At 38.1% G+C, this 23578-nt stretch overlaps 1 protein-coding gene across 1 annotated transcript in view; it reads left to right on the top strand.

Annotated features, from left to right (window-relative positions):
* LOC126237094 (short transient receptor potential channel 4-like) overlaps window positions 1-23578 on the top strand; it is a 318000-nt gene that overhangs the window by 244826 nt on the left and 49596 nt on the right. The window contains exon 9 of the mRNA XM_049946938.1: window positions 20024-20139. Within this exon, the coding sequence (XP_049802895.1) occupies window positions 20024-20139 (116 nt within the window). The remainder of the gene's footprint in view (window positions 1-20023; window positions 20140-23578) is intronic.

The following is a 23578-nucleotide window of genomic DNA, read 5'->3' as shown; positions in this document are numbered from 1 at the left end:
AATTTCAAGACATCTTTATATTTGCCATTGCTGCAAGAAACCAATCCGACTTAAAATCTCTACAAACATTTCCAGCAAGGACAAAGAAAACCTCTGAGAAGAAAACTAAACACCTAAAAAGTATTAGTGCAATTTTCATTTTTAAATGTTGTGTGGAAGTTTTTTATGTTTCTATTTTTACATGTGTAATAAACAATAAAAATATAGTAAAAAGTAAAATTTGGAGTACATGGCATATCCATAGCATTAATGTTATCTTGTAATTAATATTATGTTCATTTCATGTAGTTTTCTGTGTAAATGTTTTTTTTTTTTTTTTTTTTTTTTTTAATAAACTTTATAATTTATTTGAATACATGTTTCTTGTTGTGTGCTATCAATGTAACCTTTTACATAAAATCTGAACAGTTTCACTGAATTGCTGAATGCAATTTTTATTGCTGATTAAATATAGCAGGCAGTCAGACTGCACCTGGTGCAGTGTGTGACCAAAAAGTAACCTAGGAAGTCAAGGGTTAAACGATTAGTTATTCATATATAGATTGATAAAAATATGAATTATTAACAACCAGTACAAAAAATCTCTAATTTGCTATTAAATTTCATAGTTATTTCAATTACTAACATTTAATACTTTATGTTATGCATTTTTAAACACTACTGAAACTTCTATGCCAGTATAATCTAGAACTTCCAAAATGATAATTTCATATGAAAGCAACTGTACTACAAAATCAAGTAAAATGTTCCTTTAGATTTGACTGTCTTGTTTCAGAAAACTATAAAATTACAAAAACCTTTTTACAGGTTATTAAAATTTATGACGTTGATGATAGTGTGTTTAGTATCAGTTGTTATATAATCTACAATTCTTCCATATTAAATAATGAAAAATAAAATGTAAAATGTGGTCATGAGACATTTTAATACTCAATAGAATGTATTGGGTATTACATTAAAAGTTGTGTATTGAGTATTACTTTAAAAGTTATGTATCTCATAGTTAATTATGGATTCAAAGATGTCACGTTACAGTGTGCTAAACATTTTTAAATCAATAATTGCGAATTGGGGCTGTTGTTGGCCACCAGTGTTCGGGGTGGACCCTCTGTTGCTCCAAGGCTCCCTTATTGGATGTCATTATTGCCTGATGGAGGTGGATGGCATTCAGTAACTGAGAGAAGGGGATCATGACAGTCAACCACATGGACACAAAGAAAAACCTTTGAAGTCAATCAGAACTTGGTTCCCTGGCTGACTAGTGTGCCTGACAAATGGAATATTGTCAAACCATCCATGCAACATCATCATCTATTCAAGGCCAATATATCTAGCAATGTGCCAGCTGCTTTATCTTGGGAATTCCCCAGTAACACTGGTGTAGGGGTTCATGATGATGTTTGGTTTGTGGGGCACTGAACTGCACTGTCGTCAGCACCCGTACAAATTCCCAACCTTTTCTCAGTCCAATCTCGCCACTTTCATGAATTATGATGAAATGATGAGGACAACACAAACACCCAGTCATCTCAAGGAAGGTGAAAATCCCTGACCCCACTGGGAATCGAACCCGGGACCACGTGTTTGGGAAGCGAGCATGCGACCGCCAGGCCACGAGCTGCAGATAGGGTGTAGGGTTTGGAGCAGCAAACCCTGCAGGAGGATGGCACCACAACCCAGCTCTGTTCCTCTTCCATAAGGAGCATCACAACTTGCAAAACCTGAAGTTGGTGCCATGAAGAAAACAGTAAAGAGCAGGTGGTTCTGCATCTCAGAGGTTGGTAAGCCAGCTCAAGTGGAATTACTGTAGAATCCTTTGAAGAAGCATGTCACACCTAGACACTGTAGCAATGTTGCAATAAGTTAAAGGGAACTCATCAAGTGATTGGTCCAGATGGCTATCTAACTGAAAACAAACTATCTCCTCATGGTTGGATTTGAGGTCCAGACCTACCAGAAGGCAAGAAAGTGTATCAGTATTAGAGTCGTGACCATAGGTGTGCTAGGGGTGAATGTAGTATGGGAATTTAGTGGAACAGAGAGCTCATCAATGAAGGCAGTATGCCATACAATGAAGGCAATACGCCATACACTCTGGCAATTTTCCTTAGGTCCAAAACAAGACGAGAGAAGTTTATGCTCTGTGATCTAATGAAATATGTGACCATATAACAAAATGCAAAGTTTATAGGTGGCCAACATTTCCTTTTTGCTCTGTAAATGATGTCATTGAGGTGGAGGAAGTATCTATGACTATTGGTGGAAAAGCCCTAATATTGTGTGGGATGCATCTGTCACCACCAACAACAACAGAAAATGGGGCTGGTAAGTCATAAGGCAGAATGAGGAATGGAGGGCCAATTTTAACTTCTGAGAAGCCAGATGCCACTCTTCTGACCATTGAAAGAGGATGGCTTTTTGTGGACACTATTTAGTGGGTGGAGTATGGAGGCTGACTGTGGAACAAACTGCACATAGTAATTAACTTTTCCTATAAATACTTGAAGGTACTTAATGGATTTAGCCACAGGCATGGTCTGAATAGCATCCACATTTCCTTTGGTGGGTCAAATGCCTTCTTCATTCAGGATATAGCCTGTATAAATGACCACCTATTGCACACCATAGTATCTACATCTACATATATACTCCACAATTCGCACCAAAGTCACATCCCCCCCCCCCCCCCCCCCACTGTTCCTCTGTTCCACATGAGGATCGTGCGCGAGGGAAAAACGACTGTCTGAATGCCTCAGTACGAGCTGTAATTTCAATTTCCCTTATCTTTGAATGGTGATCATTGCGTGATTTGTAAGTTGGTGGTAATAATATATGCTCTACATCCTCGGTGAAGATCGGATTTCAGAATTTAGTGAGCAGCCCCTTCCGTTTAGCGCGCCGTCTATCTGCAAGTGTGTCCCACTTCAAACTTTCTATGAGATTTGTAACACTCTCGCGATGGCTAAATGTACCAGTCACTAATCTTGCCGCTCTTCTTTAGACCTTCTCAAACTCTTGAATCAGACCCAACTGGTAAGGGTCGAATACAGACGAACAGTACTCTAAGACTGGACAAACTAATGTATTGTAAGCTATTTCCTTTCTTGAAGGACTGCATCGCTTCAGGATTCTACCAATAAACTGCAATCTAGAGTTTGCCTTACCCGTTACTTGTGCAATGTGATCATTCCATTTGAGATCATATCAAATAGTCACACCCAGATACTTGACAGACGTTACAACTTCCAGAGACTGGGCATTTATTTTCTACTCGTACCTTAATGGGGATTTTCGCCTTATTATACGCAGTAGGTTACACTTACTAATATTGAGTCATTACACCACGCATATATTTTCTGCAAATCCTCATTGATTTGTTCACAACTTTCATGTGATACGACTTTCCTGTAGACTACAGCATCATCAGCAAACAGTCTAATGCCGCTGTCAATACCATCAACCAGATTGTTTATGTCAATCGTACAAAGCAGCGGACCTATTATGCTGCCCTGGGGCACACCTGAAGTTACACTTGTTTCTATTGAAGTCACCCCATTTCGGGCAACATACTGCTCCCTGTCTGTTAGAAAACTTCCTATCCAACCATATATGTCATTGGACAGATTGTAAGTGCACACTTTTTGGAGCAAGTGACAGCGTGGAACTGAGTCAAACGCCTTTTGAAAGTCGAGAAATATGGCATCAACCTGGGATCCGGTATCTAGAACCTGTTGTATATCATGCACAAAGAGGGCCAGCTGTGTCTCACATGACTGCTGTTTCCTAAAACCATGCTGGTTTCTGCAGATGAGCTTCTCAGAGTCTAGAAAGGTCATTATGTCTGAACACAAAATATGTTCCATGATTCTACAACTAATCAATGTCAGTGAAATTTGCCAGTAATTATGTGCATCCAATTTTCTACCCTTTTTATAGACTACTGTGACCTGGGCCTTCTCCAAGTCCCATGGAACTTTCTGCTGTTCCAACGATTTCCAATAGATGATGGATAAGAATGGTGCTATATTTATGGCATAGTCAACATATAATCTTACAGGGATACTGTCAGGGCCAGATGCCTTCCTGGGGTCTAAGGATCTTAATTGTTTTACAATCCCAGATACACTAAACACTATGTCAGCCATCCTTGTGTTTGATAATTGAAAGGAGGAATGGTTCTGCAGTCCTCTTCCAAAAATGAGTTTATGAAAACTAGGTTTAGAAGTTTGGCCTTCTGTTTATCATCATCAGTTACATTACCCATACTGTCAGCAAGAGAAGGTATTGAATTATTTGTAGCGTTCATAGATTTTATGTACAACAAAATTTTTTTGGGGTTATTTTTAGAATCTGCAGATAAAATATTGCTTTCAAATTTTTTAAAACAATCTCTCATTGTCCTCCTGACAGCTGCTTTCATTTTGTATAATTTCTGTTTGTCATTGGGGCAGTGACTACATTTAAAATGACTGTGCAAAATTCTCTGCTTTCTCAGCAACTTCCTAATACGTTTGTTGTACCAAGGTGGATCCTTTCCCTCCCCTATATTTTTGCTAGGCACAAACTTCTCTAGCACATGGTGGACAATACCTTTAAATTCCGACCAAAGATGCTCAATATCTTTGTGTCGCGTGGTGAATACTTGGAGCTGACTGTGAAGATATTCATTAATGACACTTTTGGAGCTGACTGTGAAGATATTCATTAATGACACTTTTATTTGCTTTCCCAAACAGGAAAACTCTATGCTTCCCCCCCCCCCCCCCCCCCGCCCACCCCCCCACTGACATAGAAGCCACAATGACATTATGGTTGCTAATACCTTCTTCTAGATTAACTCCCTCAAAAAGCACCCCATGATGGTTGTATGCCCAAAACTTTGGTCACACTTTGCTAAGCCAGGGAACACCCACATTAAAGTACAAAGACTTATTAATAATTAAAACCAAAGCACCACTATTGGAAAGAAAAGTCACTGAAATGTCTTGCACTGTTCCATGTAATAAAATTTTACATGGTGCTAGCACATGATCACTGCCTGATATGTTATTGATGTGAATTGGCTGTTGCTGATGCCTGATGCTGACAATGTAATGGCATACCTCTGCAATATGAGCTCTACATAAACATTTATAACACTCATCCTCATTATGAGGATATTCCTGTCTGGAATGTTCAGTAAAACAGTCCCGGCAACTTGGAAAAAAACGTATCGCCGTGGACAACACCTGGTATTAGCCTGCAATTGCAGAGAATGCAGCTGGGTGAATGCAGCCAAATGTAACTTGTCTACCACTTTAAATTCTGTTATGAAAACCTGCTACACTGCATTACTATAGCATTGGGCCACATGTGAAACATCAAACTCTGCTGAAAAAGTTAGCTGCACAGCTTACAATATTGCAAATGCACATGCAATTTGCAGCACTTCAGCCAGAGAGAGGTCAGACTATCTTAAAGGTTTTGTGCAAATCTCCTTACCTGAGACTAAAAGAATCATTGAACCACATATCAAACTTCCTGCTTCTGATTTACCACACAAAAATGCAATTTGTGTTTTTCTATGCAACATCTGCAATCCTAGATACATAACTCACAGTATTTAACTTGCAGTATTATAAGGAGAACTACTTCACACATTTTGTTGGAAAAATAATTGGATAATAAAGAGAATATGTGAGACAGTTGTAACACAGATGGAGCAACAGTGCAAATTTTAGAACAAAGTAATATAACTGTGTATTCATAGACAGCTAAAAGGCCCATTGACAATCCGGATATTAATTTTGATATCATTTGTCAAAATGTTTTGAATATACTTCTCAGCTATTGAATAGCTGAAATGTGTGATCAGCTGGCAGCACTAGTGTCCACTGCAACACTGAACTAGTTAACTGCTTTAGCAATTGCTGATACTAGTTTAGTTGTGCTGGCAAAACTCAAGAAATTTTGCATCTCTAATAGTGCTTGGTGAACCAAAACTGGTACCTCCTCTTTGCCACATTGTAACCATCTCCTTACAGCTAACTACATGAACTGAACACAAATAAACATTTATAACAACAGATGAAAATTGTCTATTATTCCTTGATACTGAACAATAATAGTTCTTGATGGAATCCAATATAAGTCATAATTCCAAACAGAAATTAATGTGCAAAAGTTCCTGACTGAAACTTGTCCAAGCACTACTAATTCACTATGTACTTACATTGTAAGTAGGATCTAAACCCTTAAGTCAGCAGTGGTGGAAGCCACATGCTCATAAATCAGAGCACTATACAACACAAGTCTAAATGCACAATTAATAAAATGTCATGGGCTATTATGCCGTGGTCAAATGGATTTCACTTTAAAACCGGATGTTTCATCCCCATCTGTGGAGGACATTTCCAAGGGGGATCATAGCTTTGTTGAATGTCCAATTCACAACCTGGCTCACTACTGAATGGAATGAAGAGTTCTATGAACAGGTGGAAGGTGTCACTATTGGGAGCCACTTAAGCCTGGTTATGGCAAATTTCTTTATTGAAAAATTCGAGGAGCAGGCATTGGAAACTGTGAACAAGAAACCGAATATCTGGTTCTGTTATGTGGACAGTACATTTGTTCTGTGTTGGCAATGCAAGGGGATCATTTCACAAATATCTGAACAGGATCAATCTGAAGATTCAGTTCACCAAGGAGACGGAGGCAGATGGAAGATTAAAGTTTCTTGATGTACTAGTTTTCAAGAAAGGAGATGGTTGCTTGGGCCACACAGTTTACAGAAAACCCATGCACACAGACTATTCCTTACACTGAGATTTGAACTACCACCCACAACAAAAGCAAGGCGTCATAAAAATGCTGGTGGATGGAACAAGGAAAATCTGCGAACCAGAGCTGTTTGATACAGAATTAAAACATCTCACCAATGCATTGTTCAAGAATGGTTATTCATTCACTGAGGTGAAAAGAGCATTAAGACCACCACATAGAAATTATAGCGATGCTCAAGCACTAGTGAAATCTAAAGATTTCCTGCCGTTCATTAAGCACGTGACTGATGGCAAAGGAAAAATCCTGAACAAGCAGAACATTCTGGTAATCTACATACCCACGCAGGAGATACAAGATCACCTAAAATCGGCCAAGAATGCTTGCCAACTGCTGAAAAAAACCTGGAATTTATAGGATTTTGTGTAGTTGTGGGAAGGTGTACGTGGGTACTACAAAAAGGACTGTCAAAAAACTATTTTAAGAGCACAAGGGCAATTGCAAAAGAGGGGAGATAGATGGATCAGCTGTTGCAGAACATACCTTACAGTCAGAAGACCACTACATTCATTTTGATAGGACTCAAGTACTGGCAGCCACAAGTGGATACCATGAAAAACTATACAGAGAGGCCACAGAGATTGAAAAACACACCAGGAATTTCAGTAGGAAGGTGGAGGGCATGAAATTGAATAACATTTGGATTCCAGTGCTGAAGAAGGTGTGTACCAGTCTTCTACCATGGGATGATAGCAACAGCAGACAACGGCAGTCAACAATGGCCAGTTGTGATCATGTATTCAAAACATGTGACATCACACCACTGTGCAGAAGTTTGTGGGAGCGAAATATTGCTGTAGTCATCAGCAATCCAGGGTGTGACTCAGACATTCAACAAAGCTACAATCCCCCTTGAAAATGTCCTCCACAGATGGGGATGAAATGTCAGGTTTTAAAGTAAAATCCATTTGACCATGGCATAATAGCCTGGATTAATTGTGACATTTCCAGCCATGAAAGTTTGCATTTTACACAAGTCTAAATTGGTCCAAGTAAATAGCAGTGACACTTGTAAAGGTGAAGTCAGGTAATAGCAACTGAGAGAATCTGCCGCAAGGTGGCTATATATTTGCCCGCTATGGAAGTTATGTGAATGGTCTGTGCTCTCAGTGACATTCCTGCCATATATGCCCTTACCAGACATGGGTGATGTTACACACATCAATACATCCGTATCTTACATTTGCATGTCTGTCAGGGTTTCTAAATTGTTCATCCAATCGATTAATCATTGTCAGGTCACATGTCCTCACAACATAAAATATTGTGGAAAGGTACACGAAGGACATTTGTACACAAAGTAGTAGTCAAGAGCTGCATACCACTAACTGTTATCCCTCTGATGATGACATTTGCTGAGTAAGTTAATGAAGGACAGGGATGAAAATCCATGGTACAATGGTCACATTAGGTAGTTCCTATAAAACCAAAGAGAGTTTCATCACATGCGAGCATACTGGCACCATAACATAGAATGCCACATTTTCCAGAATTTTGTCACTGAGGAAAACTGTACCATGATTTCTTCTACCAATCATCACATAAATGCTGACTGCACAAAAGCCAGAATGACAGATACTGACATAAGTGATTGGGGATTGCCTAATGCCTTCAGGCAGAAAGCTAGGGAGCCAAGAGGACTGTCATGTGTAATTGAAGAAATTCGTCCAAGATGCAAAAGAGGGACAGTTACTGGCTTTCAATACAAAGGGATAATATTTATGAAAAGCAAAAATTTTTGAGAAGTTTGCATGTCTATCTACTAAAATTATATCATAAATTAACTAAAGCAACTATTATACATAACTGCCATTATACAAATCCCATTAATATCCAAGGTGAACCTATACTAAGACAGTACATGAAGACCAACTGTCATGCTACAGTGGACCAGCACACTGAATATGCCAGCTGATAACCACACTTGTATCTTGCTGACTGAGAAGCATTGCATGGCTTCATTAGTGAGTGACATTTCATTTCTGAATTTTCAGTAATAATCATCCTGACTGGATGCTGATTGTTGGAGGGGCTTCAGTGATATTGTATGTAATGGTTATAGTTATTTTGGTTATGAGTCCTTAGTGGTTAAATTTTGTTCTTTTTGTTTCACAGTAACAACTGTTCACTACTTCTGAATTCCTTTTTAGATTCCCATTTCCATTTTGAAACCCATATTTGTTCCTGTGGGCCCACTTGTCTTTTCATGTATCCAAACCATCGAGTTGTTCTAGATTGATTAATAACTTGCTTACTTTGCTCAGATCTTTCCCTAACATATTTTTCCTCACTTGAATGGGCAGGTAGTTTATCAATACCCCTACTAACTGCCTTTCAGCAATGGGTGTATCTTGTAGTTTCACTTTATTCATATGCTATTCAAAGTAATATCTTCCCCATTTCTTTCCATGTGGACTTCAATCTGTTAACTCTCTGAACAGCTTCTGCTGTCCCACTGTGGATCGATATTTTTCTTTAAATATCTACAAAATTAGTACTGGTTCAACACAGACCATTCTGAGACATCTCCCCATAAATACCCTATAGCAAATTGAATCTCTGTACTATTATTCCACCAGGGTGGAAAAGCAGCATCAAATGTTAATAAAAACACAATGCTGTGTACCCTATTGCTACATTTAAATGTTTGGAGCTTATTCTTAATTCCAACCAACTTCTTGCTCTTGAAGCATATATAGATCTTTAAACTGTACTTTTATATTACCAAGATCTATTCTTTAAAATCTTGAACAGGGCACCACTAAGAAACGATAGGATTATAGATACAATGGGAATCATGCAGCCTTTGACATATATAAACCTGTCTCTCTCAGAAGAAGTAATAACACTTGAAAATAGCATATATTATAACTAGTACAAGAAGCCATATGTGCAAAATGAACATCAGAAATTACATACATTGGAAATGTAAAATAAAATTATGTGTTATATATTGTGTGAAAAGTCAAGGTTTGGTTCATGGTGTGGGTTCCTGTAGTCATGTCCTAGTTCATGAACCACGGGCAACGTATGAGTGGCCAAGTAAGTGGTCCCGACAGTCGGGATACCAGTTACCTTGGAATAAGGCTGGGCATCTCGGACATATTCTGAGTCGTGGTCACCTTTGTGCTCATACGGCAAAGACTACCAAATCCACCGGTTAGTCCCTCAGCCGTTAGGGGTAAAACCCAATGGGACTCGGGGCAAGTAAGGCTAGCAACCTGCTTCCCTGGTACTTTAAATATGATGCTGGCAACAATCAGAGCAAAATGCCTCGGACCTTTGGAGGTGACTGAGTCCCACCTCTAACTGACAAACCAGGCACTCCTAAGATACGACTTGGCAAACAAATGGTAATGAGATGGTGAGCTATTAATATCATTGGGGGCTACTCTGGGAAGAAGGTAGAGCTGGCAGAGGCTGCAAGTAAGATGGGGCTGGACGTTTTAGCTGTTAGTGACATTCGAGTAAGGGGTGAGAAAGAAGAGGAAGTGGGAGAATACAAGGTCGACCTGTCAGGAGTCAAAGCAGGAATAGCACAATGGGGTGTAGGGCTTTACATCAGGAAAGAAATGGAACCCAGCATAGTTGCAATAAGGTATGTAAACGATCGACTGATGTGGATAGATTTGACAGTGTCTAGCAAGAAAATTAGGATTGTGTCAGTATATTCGCATTGTGAAGGGACAGATCAAGATAAGATAGATAGTTTTTATGAGGCACTCAGTGATGTAGTTGTTAGAGTAAAGGACAAGGACAGTGTTCTGCTCATGGGTGATCTTAACGCCAAGATTGGAAATCGAATAGAAGGGTATGAAAAGGTTATGGGTAAATTTGGAGAGGATATGGAGGCCAACAGGAACAGGCAACAACTCTTGGATTTCTGTGCCAGTATGGGCTTAGTAATCACAAACTCCTTTTTTAAACATAAGAACATTCACCGGTATACTTGGGAAGGCAGGGGAACCAGATCTGTCATTGACTATATAATAACAGATCAGGAATTCAGGAAGGCTGTGAGGGACACACGTGTATTCAGGGGATTCTTTGATGACACTGATCATTATTTAACCTGCAGTGAAATTGGGATTGTGAGGCCGAAAGTGCAGGAGGTCAGGTCCATATGTAGGAGGATAAGAGTGGAGAAACTTCAGGATAAGAAAATCAGGCACAAGTACATAACAGCGATCTCAGAAAGGTACCAGTTAGTTGAATGTAGGCAATTACAGTCATTGGGAAAGGAATGGACAAGGTACAGGGACACAGTACTAGAAGTGGCTAAAGAATGTCTTGGAACAGCAGTGTGTAAAAGTAGGATGAAACAAACAGCTTGGTGGAATGACACAGTCAAGGCAGCCTGTAAAAGGAAAAAGAAGGCGTATCAAAAATGGCTACATACTAGAACTCAGGTAGACAGAGAAAGTTATGTTGAAGAAAGAAACAAAGCCAAACAGATAATTGCAGCATCCAAGAAGAAATCTTGGGAAGACTTTGGAAACAGGTTGGAGACTATGGGTCAAGCTGCTGGAAAACCATTCTGGAGTGTAATTAGCAGTCTTCGAAAGGGAGGTAAGAAGGAAATGACAAGTATTTTGGACAGGTCAGGAAAACTGCTGGTGAATCCTGTGGATGCCTTGGGCAGATGGAGGGAATATTTTGAAGAGCTGCTCAACGTAGGTGAAAATGCGATCAGTAATGTTTCAGATTTCGAGGTAGAATGGGATAGGAATGATGATAGAAATAGGATCACATTTGAGGAAGTGGAGAAAATGGTCAATAGATTGCAGTGCAATAAAGCAGCTGGGCTGGATAAAATTAAGTCGGAGCTCATCAATACAGTGGAATGTCAGGTCTTAAATGGCTACACAGGATAATCGAAATGGCCTGGGAGTCAGGACAGGTTCCATCAGACTGGACAAAAGCAGTAATCACACCAATCTTTAACCATGGAAACAGAAAAGATTCTAACAACTACAGAGGTATCTCTTTAATCAGCATTGCGGGTAAAATCTTCTCAGGTATTGTTGAAAGGAAAGTGCGAGTATTAGTTGAGGACCAATTGGATGAAAATCAGTGTGGGTTTAGGCCGCTTACAGGACTAGATCTTTAGCTTACGACAAATAATGGAGAAGTGCTATGAGTGGAATAGGGAATTGTATCTATGCTTTATAGATCTAGAAAAGGCATATGACCGGGTTCCTAGGAGGAAGTTATTGTCTGTTCTACGAGATTATGGAATAGGAGGCAAACTTTTGCAAGCAATTAAAGGTCATTACATGGATAGTCAGGCAGCAGTTAGAGTTGACGGTAAATTGAGTTCATGGTTCAGAGTAGTTTCAGAGGAAAGACAAGGCTGCAACCTGTCTCCACTGTTGTTCATATTATTTATGGATCATATGTTGAAAACAATAGACTGGCTGGGTGAGATTAAGATATGTGAACACAAAATAAGCAGTCTTGCATATGCGGATGACTTAGTTGTGATGGCAGATTCAATTGAAAGTTTGCAAAGTAATATTTCATAGCTAGATCAGAAATGGTATGAAGATTAGCATCTCCAAAACGAAAGTAATGTCAGTGGGAAAGAAATATAAACGGATTGAGTGCCAAATAGGAGGAACAAAGTTAGAAGAGGTGGACGGTTTCAAGTACTTAGGATGCATATTCTCATAGGATGGCAACATAGTGAAAAAACTGGAAGCGAGGTGTAGCAAAGCTAATGCAGTGAGCGCTCAGCTACGATCTGCTCTCTTCTGCAAGAAGGAAGTCAGTACCGAGACTAAGTTATCTGTGCACCGTTCAATCTTTCGACCAACTTTGTTGTATGGGAGCGAAAGCTGGGTGGATTCAGGTTACCTTATCAATAAGGTTGAGGTTACAGATATGAAAGTAGCTAGGATGATTGCAGGTACTAGTAGATGGGAACAATGGCAGGTGGGTGTCCACAATGAGGAAATCAAAGAAAAACTGGGAATGAACTCTATAGATGTAACAGTCAGGGCGAACAGGCTTAGATGGTGGGGTCATGTTAAATGCATGGGAGAAGCAAGGTTACCCAAGAGACTCATGGGTTCAGCAGTAGAGGGTAGGAGGAGTCGGGGCAGACCAAGGAGAAGGTACCTGGATTCGGTTAAGAATGATTTTGAAGTAATAGGTTTAACATCAGAAGAGGCACCAATGTTAGCACTGAATAGGGGATCATGGAGGAATTTTATAAGGTGGGCTATGCTCCAGACTGAACGCTGAAAGGCAAAATCAGTCTTAAATGATGATGATGATGATGATGATGATGAGTCATAAGGCTTCATTAGCAGTAAAATGATCCATAGAAATGCCATGGCATAGCCATAAGGCGTAGTCTACATTTAAGATGATCCATCTAAAATCTAAGGCCATGTGCATCATACACATAAACGGACAACTAAAGGAGAGGAGGGACAACCCAGCACCAAACTTATGCCCAGGTGATGCTCACATAGGAGGCAGTGCCAACCACAAAAGATAGCTGACATGTTAATAAAATTACATTAGAATAATATCACAGAAATAGTAACACAACAAAACCTATAAAAAACTGTATAAACCTATGCAAGTGCTGAACAAAACTACGATGCACATTACAATAGGTTAATGACAGAGTGTGTCTTTGAGAAAATAATATCTCAAAAAACCACAGAAAGCCTGATACAGCCACTATGTCAATTTAAGAACAGGCTGATAGCTATCAAAAAAGTTTCTGTTTTAAGAATAAAGCCCCTTAATTGTGCCCAAATATTTGAAATTCCTGATTTCAAATACATTTATATTGATACTTATAGACCCTGTTTTTACTTTAATCACTGTTATCAATTAACAATTATTGTAACTTTTCAAGCAGAACACACATTGTTTTTCTTCATTCTATTAAATGTCCATTTATTGACGAAAACTTGCTTTTATCTAATATTTGATTCTCAAATATATTACAAATCTTGTGTCCGCCTGCTTAGCTCAGTGGTAACGTGCTTGCCTACAATGCAGCGGGTGCGGATTCAATTCCCAGCCAGATTGTAGATTTTGTCCGCTCATGGACTGGGTGTTGTGTTGTCATCATCATTTCATACTCAACCTCGGCACACAAGTTGCCCAATGTGGTGTCGAATGAAATAAGACTTTCACTTGGCAGCCAAACTTCCCCATCTGGGGCCTCCCGGCCAACAATGCCACATGATCATTTCATTTTTAGTGATCTTGCACTTTTCATAAAATTTCATATCTAGACTTAACTTTTCAGATTATTTTATGTTCCTTTTAATATTCATGATAGCTCATAGGCATTAATTACTCATGGTGCTATCTACAGAGTTAGACAAAAGTCTGGATACACCCCTGTAAAAGTTGAACAGTATGAGGAATCATAGTGGCATCTGCTACTATGGTGGCAGCAGCAGTCATACTGAAATCTGCCATCTTGGATTTGGGTTACATGTTTCGGATGGGAAGGGGTCATGTGGTACATCATTTTGAACTGTCTCTTTCTCAGGAACGCACATGTGAAATCTGTTTTAAGATATTTTTACATGTGTAGAAGTTATGACCTGTTAAAGTTTAGAACACCTGTCAGAGTCGGCATCACAGCACAACTGCTCAATATGACTGCCTTTGCACTGGCCACACAATCACAGTCCTTTTTGCTGGTCCTGCTGCACATGTTGCTCAATCGGTGGCACACACTTCCTCTTTATGCCAGCAAAGATGGCCTAAATTCTTGACTTTTATCTTATACACAATTGATTTCAAATATCCCCACAGATAAAAGTCAAGATGTGTAAGATCAGGGGATTGTGGTGGCCATTTGATAGGAGCATTGTTCGTCCAGAAACTACCTTAATTCAGTATCATGGTGGGGAGGTGCACCGTCATGTTGGAAGAACGTTGGGAAATCACCCTGTGGATTCAACAGTGTTGGAAGCACATAACCACAGAGCATGTTAAGATACCTCTCCCCAGTCAAGGTTCCATCAATAGACACTGGACCCATGATTCTTTTGTCCAAAATCCCACACCAAACCATCACTTTTTCACCACCAGCACCTTTACAGGGATCCACCCACAAGGGGTTTGCATCTGACCACTTTGTTTTCTTCTCCTTGCAAATAAAAATTAGGTTCATCAGTGAACAACACTGTCATATGAAGTTTGGATTCCTATTACACTGGTTCAGAGCGTATTCTGAAAACTGCAACCATCGATCGTGGTCATCCTCCAAGAGATGATGTTGCAACTGTAGCTTTTATGGGTGCCTTAGTGTGTGCACAACAAAAGCAGGATTGAACACTGACATACACTGGATATTGCTGATAACTGGCATGTACTGCGAGGTGGACTTTTCACTAACAATCCCACAATTGCTCTTGTAGTCTCCTTGTCAGTGGCTGTTGCTGGGTTCCCACCATGTGGCTTGTCCACACTACTATAACAGTCATCACAGAAATTAAATTCAGCATCAGGCATCTTCTTCTGCTGCATGGCCATCAACTCTGCGAAGATTACATCTGGCCATCCTCATGTAGTGTAGAAAACAATTTAAATTTCTACTAGTATGCATTCATTAACCAACACTAAAATAAAATGATAATGTGACTCGCTGTATATTGTTGCAGCAGCTGGATTATGGGATGGTTCACTGAGGTACGATTTATTGTCATGACATCAGCAACACGATGTTCCTTTCCACAAAGCTGGAAGTACAAAATTGTTAATGGTTTCACGGCAACTTGTTGACAAAATGCCTGTTGATGCACGTTCTTTAGCCAATGGTTGTTTTATGAATTTCCTGATGTTTTGTCAGCACAAGTGGCTGGTATTGTCAGAGCTTCACCCTCCATTGCTGGTGATGGACTGGAATCAGCTCATGGACACAGACGATAGGTACCTGATGTCCCATCGTCCAAGGGCTTTACCACGGTCATTACTACTGGGGCTCTCCCCTTGCTACCTGCACAAGAATCCAGGATCTGTCCACCTTGAAAAAAGAAGAATGCCTCAAGGCAAACTGATACTGGATTCCTGTGCTGTGGCACACAACCATTGCAGGTAGAAAAGTGAGAAACGTCCATAGAAAAGCCCTTGGACATTGACATGCCAGGTAGATATAATTTGTGGCTATGAGCTTGACTCCAGTCCACCACCAGCAATAGAGGGTGAAGCTTTGACAGTGCCAGCTGTTTGGGTTGGCAAAACATCAGAAAAATCATCAAACAAATGTCAGCCAAAGAATCCAGGACAGAAACAAACGCCGGCTGCGGTGGTCTAGCGGTTATAGGCGTGCAGTCCGGAACCGCGCGACTGCTACAGTCGCAGGTTCGAATCCTGCCTCGGGCATGGATGTGTGTGATGTCCTTAGGTTAGTTAGGTTTAAGTAGTTCTAAGTTCTAGGGGACTGATGACCACAGATGTTAAGTCCCATAGTGCTCAGAGCCATTTGAACCATTTTTGAACAGAAACAAACAGGCAATTTGTCAATTTATGATACTACTATGATCATTGGGTTTATTACATGACTCCACCATATGCACCCAGATTGCATGGTTCCCAGTACCTCCAGAGATCTTTGGACAAGTCACATCTAGCTTTATTAGCTGCTATGTGTACTGCAAATAGCAGGTACTCTGGGTAATAGGAGGTAATAGCAATGTAACTTTGCAATATATATAACCTTTCTTTTTAAATAATTTAAATATTTATGGTTAATCAGTTAGATACAAGTGCTGAAAGGCTTGCCAACTAAGAAGTTTATAAACAAAACAATAAAAATAACATTTCATTCAGCTAAACAGTGCAAAGTGAATGTTCACTTTTCATTTAGATATAACTTTATTAATATTTGGTATTAAAAAAAATTATCTTCTACATATGGCTCTATCTTCTCAGAATCACATTTCTTTCATGTTGACTGGACTGATATAAGTTGTTTGTGCAGAAAAAAACGTTTAGCATTTCAAAATAATATGCAGCATTCAGTGTTATTGCATCTCTGATTTCTTCAACAAAAATAGGATCATGCAATTCCCAATTGGTCAAACACCCAGCATATTGAGTCAGTCACCAATTCCTTTCACATCTGTCTCCTCCCTCACCAGTACAACAGAATCATCATAACAATATACCAGAATAACCCTCTGTCAGCAATTCCCATGAAACTCTCTCTGCCCCTGTACAACTTATATCACCGTAATTATGTATACTCTTTCCATTCACAGCCCAAATCTGTGGAAGCTTGCTGAAACTACATTCAGTTTTTTACATGACAGAAAAACATGTAGTAGAATCTGCAGAATATGCCCACGTGATACAGTAAGAGTTCTCTTTTGTAATTTGTCTACAGATCCTATGTGATCAGTTGTAAATAGTACATACTGTTATTTGCAGAAGAAGTAGGAAAACATTATGGAATATTCAACACGTTAATTTTTGTCAATGTTTAATACAGTGTGTGACAGAAATACCCATACAAACGTCAAGATACAGATTTCTCACACCAAAAGGTGAAGAAAATTCGTAGAAACACATATCCAAGAATCCTTCAATTCTCTGCTACTAATGAAAGAACAGTTTTCAAAATTCTGAAGCCAGAAACTGATACTAAATGTCCAAAGTGGTCTGTTCTAGCCTCTACACACATGCACATGTGCTTGTTGGACTATGGACTGTTGCATATTTTGAAACATTCCTTGCACTGTGTCAGTGGCTTCGTAGCCTCCCATGACAGCTTGGCAAAGCACCTCTGCTTTAAGAATATCTGCTGCATAAACCAATTTATTTAATTACCCCAGTGATTACATTACAAAGAAGTGGGATCAGGAGATTGTTTAAATCAAGGAACTGGACCAACTGTCATCAAAGATATCATCTTGTGCATCCCAAACAATGTGTCCAAAATTTGGAAATTTGCTCATTCTTATTTGACAGCACCATCAGGATGTTGGAAGACAGTCTAAATCTAGCAGATAGTCATCCACAATTCCAGCCTACGCATTAATTTTAAACTGGTGCTCATGTCCAGCCAGCATTGTACATTGAGGATTTTCATTCATACACAAGAACTGGATGTGAAAACGTGCTGTTTGATATCTTCCAAATGTTGCCTCATTTGTGAACAAGACTGAAGATTTATTTATTTATCCATCCATAAACAATAAATATTGTATGGATGTTGTCCAAAAGTACATGTGAACTTATAGGAAACTATCTGTGCAAAAGGAACATACAAAATTTACATTAAGTAGTACAAAGAATAATACATACAAAATTGTACAGAAAAATGTACACAGAATAATACTTTGTCATACAAGATACAGTAATACAAATTTTTATACTTGTATACTAACTGTATTGTAAGTGCATTGTCTGTTTGCCCTAAGACTTTACTTTTGTCTTCCCTAAACAGAAAGCCCTTATATTCACTACAATAATTCAGTACAGATTTTAAACACTCAACAACTGTCCATCAGATTTAAAAATTAACAGAAACCTTAGGGGATGAAAGACAGTGTTTTCAGTTTTGCCTTAATATAAACATTATTAGAATTATTTATTGGCCTAAATAGTCATTTACCAAGTAAAACATTGTTCAAGTAGAAATTCTTTAAATTCTACTTTAAATCTGTTTTCATCTTCTAACTTTCTGTGAACCGAATAGTTTAAGCAAAAGCAGTAGACAAAAAAATCTTCCATGTTTAGTGACTGGTAGGCTAAAGACCTTGCACATACTGAAGATGATTCAGGTACAGTACGTCAAAATGTCTGTGAAGTTTCCCCCCTTGTTGTATTAAGTGATGGATCGTATGCTGTGCTAACATGTGACATACTAAAATCTGGATCTTCTTAAACTGAATGCAGAACATGTTTTTTTTCGGTCGAGTGTATTAGCGAAACTTATTCTATGTTTACACCTCATCTGTGGTACTGCATTTTTTGTCTCAGCTACATGGCAATAAGTAGCAGCACAAAGGTTAAACGACCTGGTTGTGTTCTCTCTGGATATGCATTTTGATACAGTTGTGAAGCTTCACAACCATCACCACTTGCATACTCATAAATAAAAATAATCTCTACCTACTCATTAAAATAAGATTCTGTGATGGTTAATTGGAACACTTATCAGGTAACTCACATTTGGAAAGTGATACATTCAAGATAGATTAATTTCGAAGTTACATAAATGTCAAACATAAACTTGTCTGCATAACAATAAATCACCACTAATGCTGCAATGAGTGCTTCAACACATTCACTTGTATCAGTATTTTCACTAGAATAGCGAACAAAATTAGTTTTAAGTATTGGCTACCAACTTCCATTTTTACATTTCATAAAGAACACATTAGTCTTAAACATTCATAATAACTCAATAACAAATGGTTCTCGACGCATGCCACCCAATGTTTCTAAAAGTATTTTTGAAACAATCTATAGGTTGCATCAAAGCTCAATCACCATTTCGTTTCATTTAATTCCTACTTCTCTATTTTTGAAGAGTGCTAGTCAATAACTATTTACCAACTTTCAGAACTTTTGTTGGATATTTGCTATATTTACTGGTATGAGGAATAATCATATAAAAAAGATATACTTTGTGTAAATGTTTGTTAATGACATATAACTTTTTAAATATCTCAGCTACAAAATATTGTGTAGATTAGTCTGTTTTTTGGGGTATAATAAGTTTTGTGTGTTCCATGCAAAATTAAGTTCTGGAGGCATGGTGTATTTTCAGACTAACTGACCCAGTTATACAAAAATGACAATTTTAGAATACTGCCCACCGCCCCCCCTCCTCTTCCCTTCCCCTATCCAACCACCGCCACATCCACACACACAACACATCCCTCGGTTAATTTTTTGTGTATGCCCTTGCCTGGTGATCAACACAACAGACTTCTGAACTGGTTAGGAAAACACTGTAAGAACAATATCAACAGAGTTACTAAAATATGAAACAACATCACATCTCTCTGAAACATCAACCCCATACTACCACACCTAACTGAATAGTTTAGTTAATATAACAGTTCAAAAAATAACATTGATTATATAGTTTATATGCCACTTCATAGAAATTACAGAGATTATTTTATGAAGTGAGAACTGTCAATATATTTTTATGAAAAAGAAATAGTTGATAAAGATAATGGTGCTTAAACAATGTGTTTTATCTTCACAGTGTTTGAAGTCATTTCAGTTATCGTGATGCTCAACATGCTCATCGCTACGATGTCCAATACTTTCCAGAAGGTGACGGACAATGTTGCCATCGAGTGGACTTTTGGCAAGACTGAAGTATGAAGCTAACCAGTAATAATGTTTATTCATTTGCAGTTGCATCTAGCATCTAATGTTGTGTATATGTACAAGATACAGAACAACTTATACACCACTTTTACAAATACAATAACAAGCGTAATTAAATGAAAATTATACAATAACTAAAGAGCTGAAATGGAAAAGGTTGTAAGTGCCAAACTGGTCAATATTCCAATTTTGCATTGAAAATGTCCTACATGCCATTGCCAATGGCCTTGAGAGAGATCTAAGTGAAGAGCGATTACTTGTAGTTCCCACTGACACTGATAGATGGCATCTGATGTAACTCCACAGTTGTTGGCATGGAAAAGGTTATATGTCATTCAGTATTCAGTGAGAGTTGATGCTGTGCTTGGTGAAGTCTGCAAGTTGAGTTATATTCACCACTCATTTAAGCGTATTTTGACATTTTCTAAAGAATTGTGTAGAGCTAAGATGTCAAGGGACATCCCAAAAGTGAAGGAAGTGTATAAACCTCCAGACAAGGTATGCGTCAATCAGTTCTTTGTTAAATATAATGACATAACCAACTCATTGTTTGTATTAAACTCCTTCATTATTATTGCTGACTCTGCTTTGTTCATTCTATCCAGGCTTCCTGCAAATGCCGATATGTATGTCTATTATTGAGCAATAGCGACATCCAGAAGCTGTATGAGGATTTCTCACATTTATCAAAAGATGCCCAAGGCATGTATTTACTGAGTCATATTCATTTGACGAACATTGCAATAAGATGCCACGGAAGCTATGAAGACCCAGCAGACAGCAGAAGACAACTGTCAGCTGCGTATACTATTCCAACACAGCAAGGTACCGTGCGGGTCTGTAATAATACCTTCCTAGCAGTATTCAGAATATTGAAAAAGAAAAATAACTTCTCTTGGAATGTTTAAAGAAAGGAGATATCGATTCACACCTAAGCGCCAGCTGTAAATATGGTGTGAAAACTGCGCTGGTCAGTGGTGTGAAAACTGCGCTGGTCAGAATAAGAACAAGATGGTGCAGTGTATCCAGTAGAGAGGGGATACTACGATTCTATTGAACTGAATTTCAGGTCTCTGAACATTCTTATACACCTTGTGATTGAGATTTTGGCATTATTGAGAAACGAAAATGTGTTTGCAAAGCCATGGTGCCAGAAGAACTTCCTGTTACACAAACAATTTCAGGTGGTGACAATGACAAAATCTGATTTCTTTGATGTCTTCCATGCCTGTGATGAGATTATGAACACAGTGCCATTAAAGATTACTGACAAATTATGGATCAAAGTGTCTGTGACAGATTTACCACGAATTAAAACAAAGAAAACCTTCAATGAAATGGAAGCATGGGAGCATCATACTATTTTCAAGAAGGGAAAATTTGAAGAAATTGCCTAGATCCAAAATATCATCAGTTCTACAAGGACATCTGTTCTTCCTAACTTTTTATTGTTGCGTATAACAATTCTTTCAATAACTTTCGTTAATATCTTTAGTGATTGTTGTTCAAAACACATAACTAAACTGATTGTACCTAAAAATTAGAAGAAATGAACCATTTCTTAAGTCCCATTTATTTTCTTAGCGTCTGAAAAATTTACTTTTTGGCACTTACATCACTTTCCACGTCAGCTCTTCAATTATTATGCAATATGGGCTTAAATTAGATCTAGAACATCCCATATCTTTTTGTTTTAGCAACCCAAAAATAAAGTAATCCTTAAAAATGAGCACTGTATAATAACTGTTACACTAATGCAAAAAAGTAACAAACTGAAATACAAGTTACAAAAAATGGATTAAGTGTGCAATAAACAAACATATTTTAATGTGATTTTACATATTGTAACTGCATGACATAGAGAATATTTCTTCAGTGACTCAGCAGCAGAGGACTGTTTAAATTGCGTTTCCCTAATGCTTCTTTCTCATTTTGGCTGTGATGGGACGTCTGTTATAAATCAGAGTGTTCAAATTTTTCACTTCAGCTTGATAATTACTTAAGTTTCTAGTTGGTGCATATTATGACTGTATATATTCTTACGTTCATTACATCAAACAACTGAAGTTTTTCTAAATTTAAAAAGTTCCCTAAATATGGTTGCAAGAAACAGGCAATGAAATTAGCCACAGAAAACTGGTTTAATGACAACTTGTGGATGCATATTTTTTATAAGTTTAAGAATTTCATTTTTCATTTGAATTTATTTTTTATTTACTTGTTTATTTACAAAAATATTTTTATGTTGAACCTCAGAGAGTGAAACCATATCAAAGGACTCATCATTCTATGCCATAATGACTGTCACAGGACTGACTGAATATTCTGAATGAATAATGGAAATTATTCAATATATTTAATAACACCATCATAGAGGAAATAGGAAGAGAGGGTCTGCGGATGTTGCATGTAGAAAAGCTATATTAGAAACGAAAAATGGCAAATCTCCTGGAGTAGATGACATTACGTGGAAATGATTAAAGCATCTGCTCAGGAACCAATGGCTATATAGAACAATGATAGTATGGGCATTTGGAAAGATTCTTGATGATTTGACAAAGGCAATTATTGTACCTATCTTTAAGAAGAGTAACAACATCTTCTGTGAGAATCACAGAGGCATAGTACTACAGTGTCACTGCATGAAGATTTATGAAAAGATAATTTTACAGAAAATCAGGAATAGGATAGAACCACAATTAAGAGAACAACAACAAGGATTTCAATGAGGAAGATCAACAATAGATGCCATATCTCCAGCCAGGCAGGTTGTAGAAAAGAAGAAGGAATTTGGGAAAGGCATCATAGCTGCATTCATAGATATAAAAAAAGGCTCACAACACTTTTAGAAAGGAAGAGATATGGCAAGATCTGGATAGAGTGGAATTGTCAAAGGAATGCAACTGAGAATCAAATACATGTACAAGAAATTGCTGAACTGTGTTGTAATAGATGAAAAACAATCACAATGGTTTGGAATGGATAGAATGGTTCAGCAAGGAAGTGTGCTCTCATCTGTTCTCTTTAATATTGTCATGGACATCATCACAAGGAAGGTTCATCAATGGTCAATGGTAGATGGTATGAAAATCATAGCGTATGCAGATGATGTGATTATTTGGGAAGAAAATGAACATAAATTGGAAGACCACCTAAATACCTGGCAGAGATAATAGTAATTGAAAAAGCAGACATGAAAGTAAGCTTAACAAAAAGTTAAGTTACGAAAATCAGCAGGAAAAATGAAAAAATGAGGAATGTAAGTTATAATTGAAAACTTGTTAAAGAAGTAGATGCTTTCAAGTATTTAGGAAGTAAATTAAACAAGAAAGGAAACATCAAGGATTAAATGTGGAGAGAACAGAAAATTGTTCGAAATTTTATTATTGTGTATTGGACATAATTGAAGGGCTCGGAGAGATATAGT

This window comes from Schistocerca nitens, chromosome 1 (genome assembly GCF_023898315.1).
Source record: "Schistocerca nitens isolate TAMUIC-IGC-003100 chromosome 1, iqSchNite1.1, whole genome shotgun sequence".
Lineage (NCBI taxonomy): Eukaryota > Metazoa > Arthropoda > Insecta > Orthoptera > Acrididae > Schistocerca > Schistocerca nitens.
This window is presented reverse-complemented; position numbering and strand designations above follow the sequence as displayed.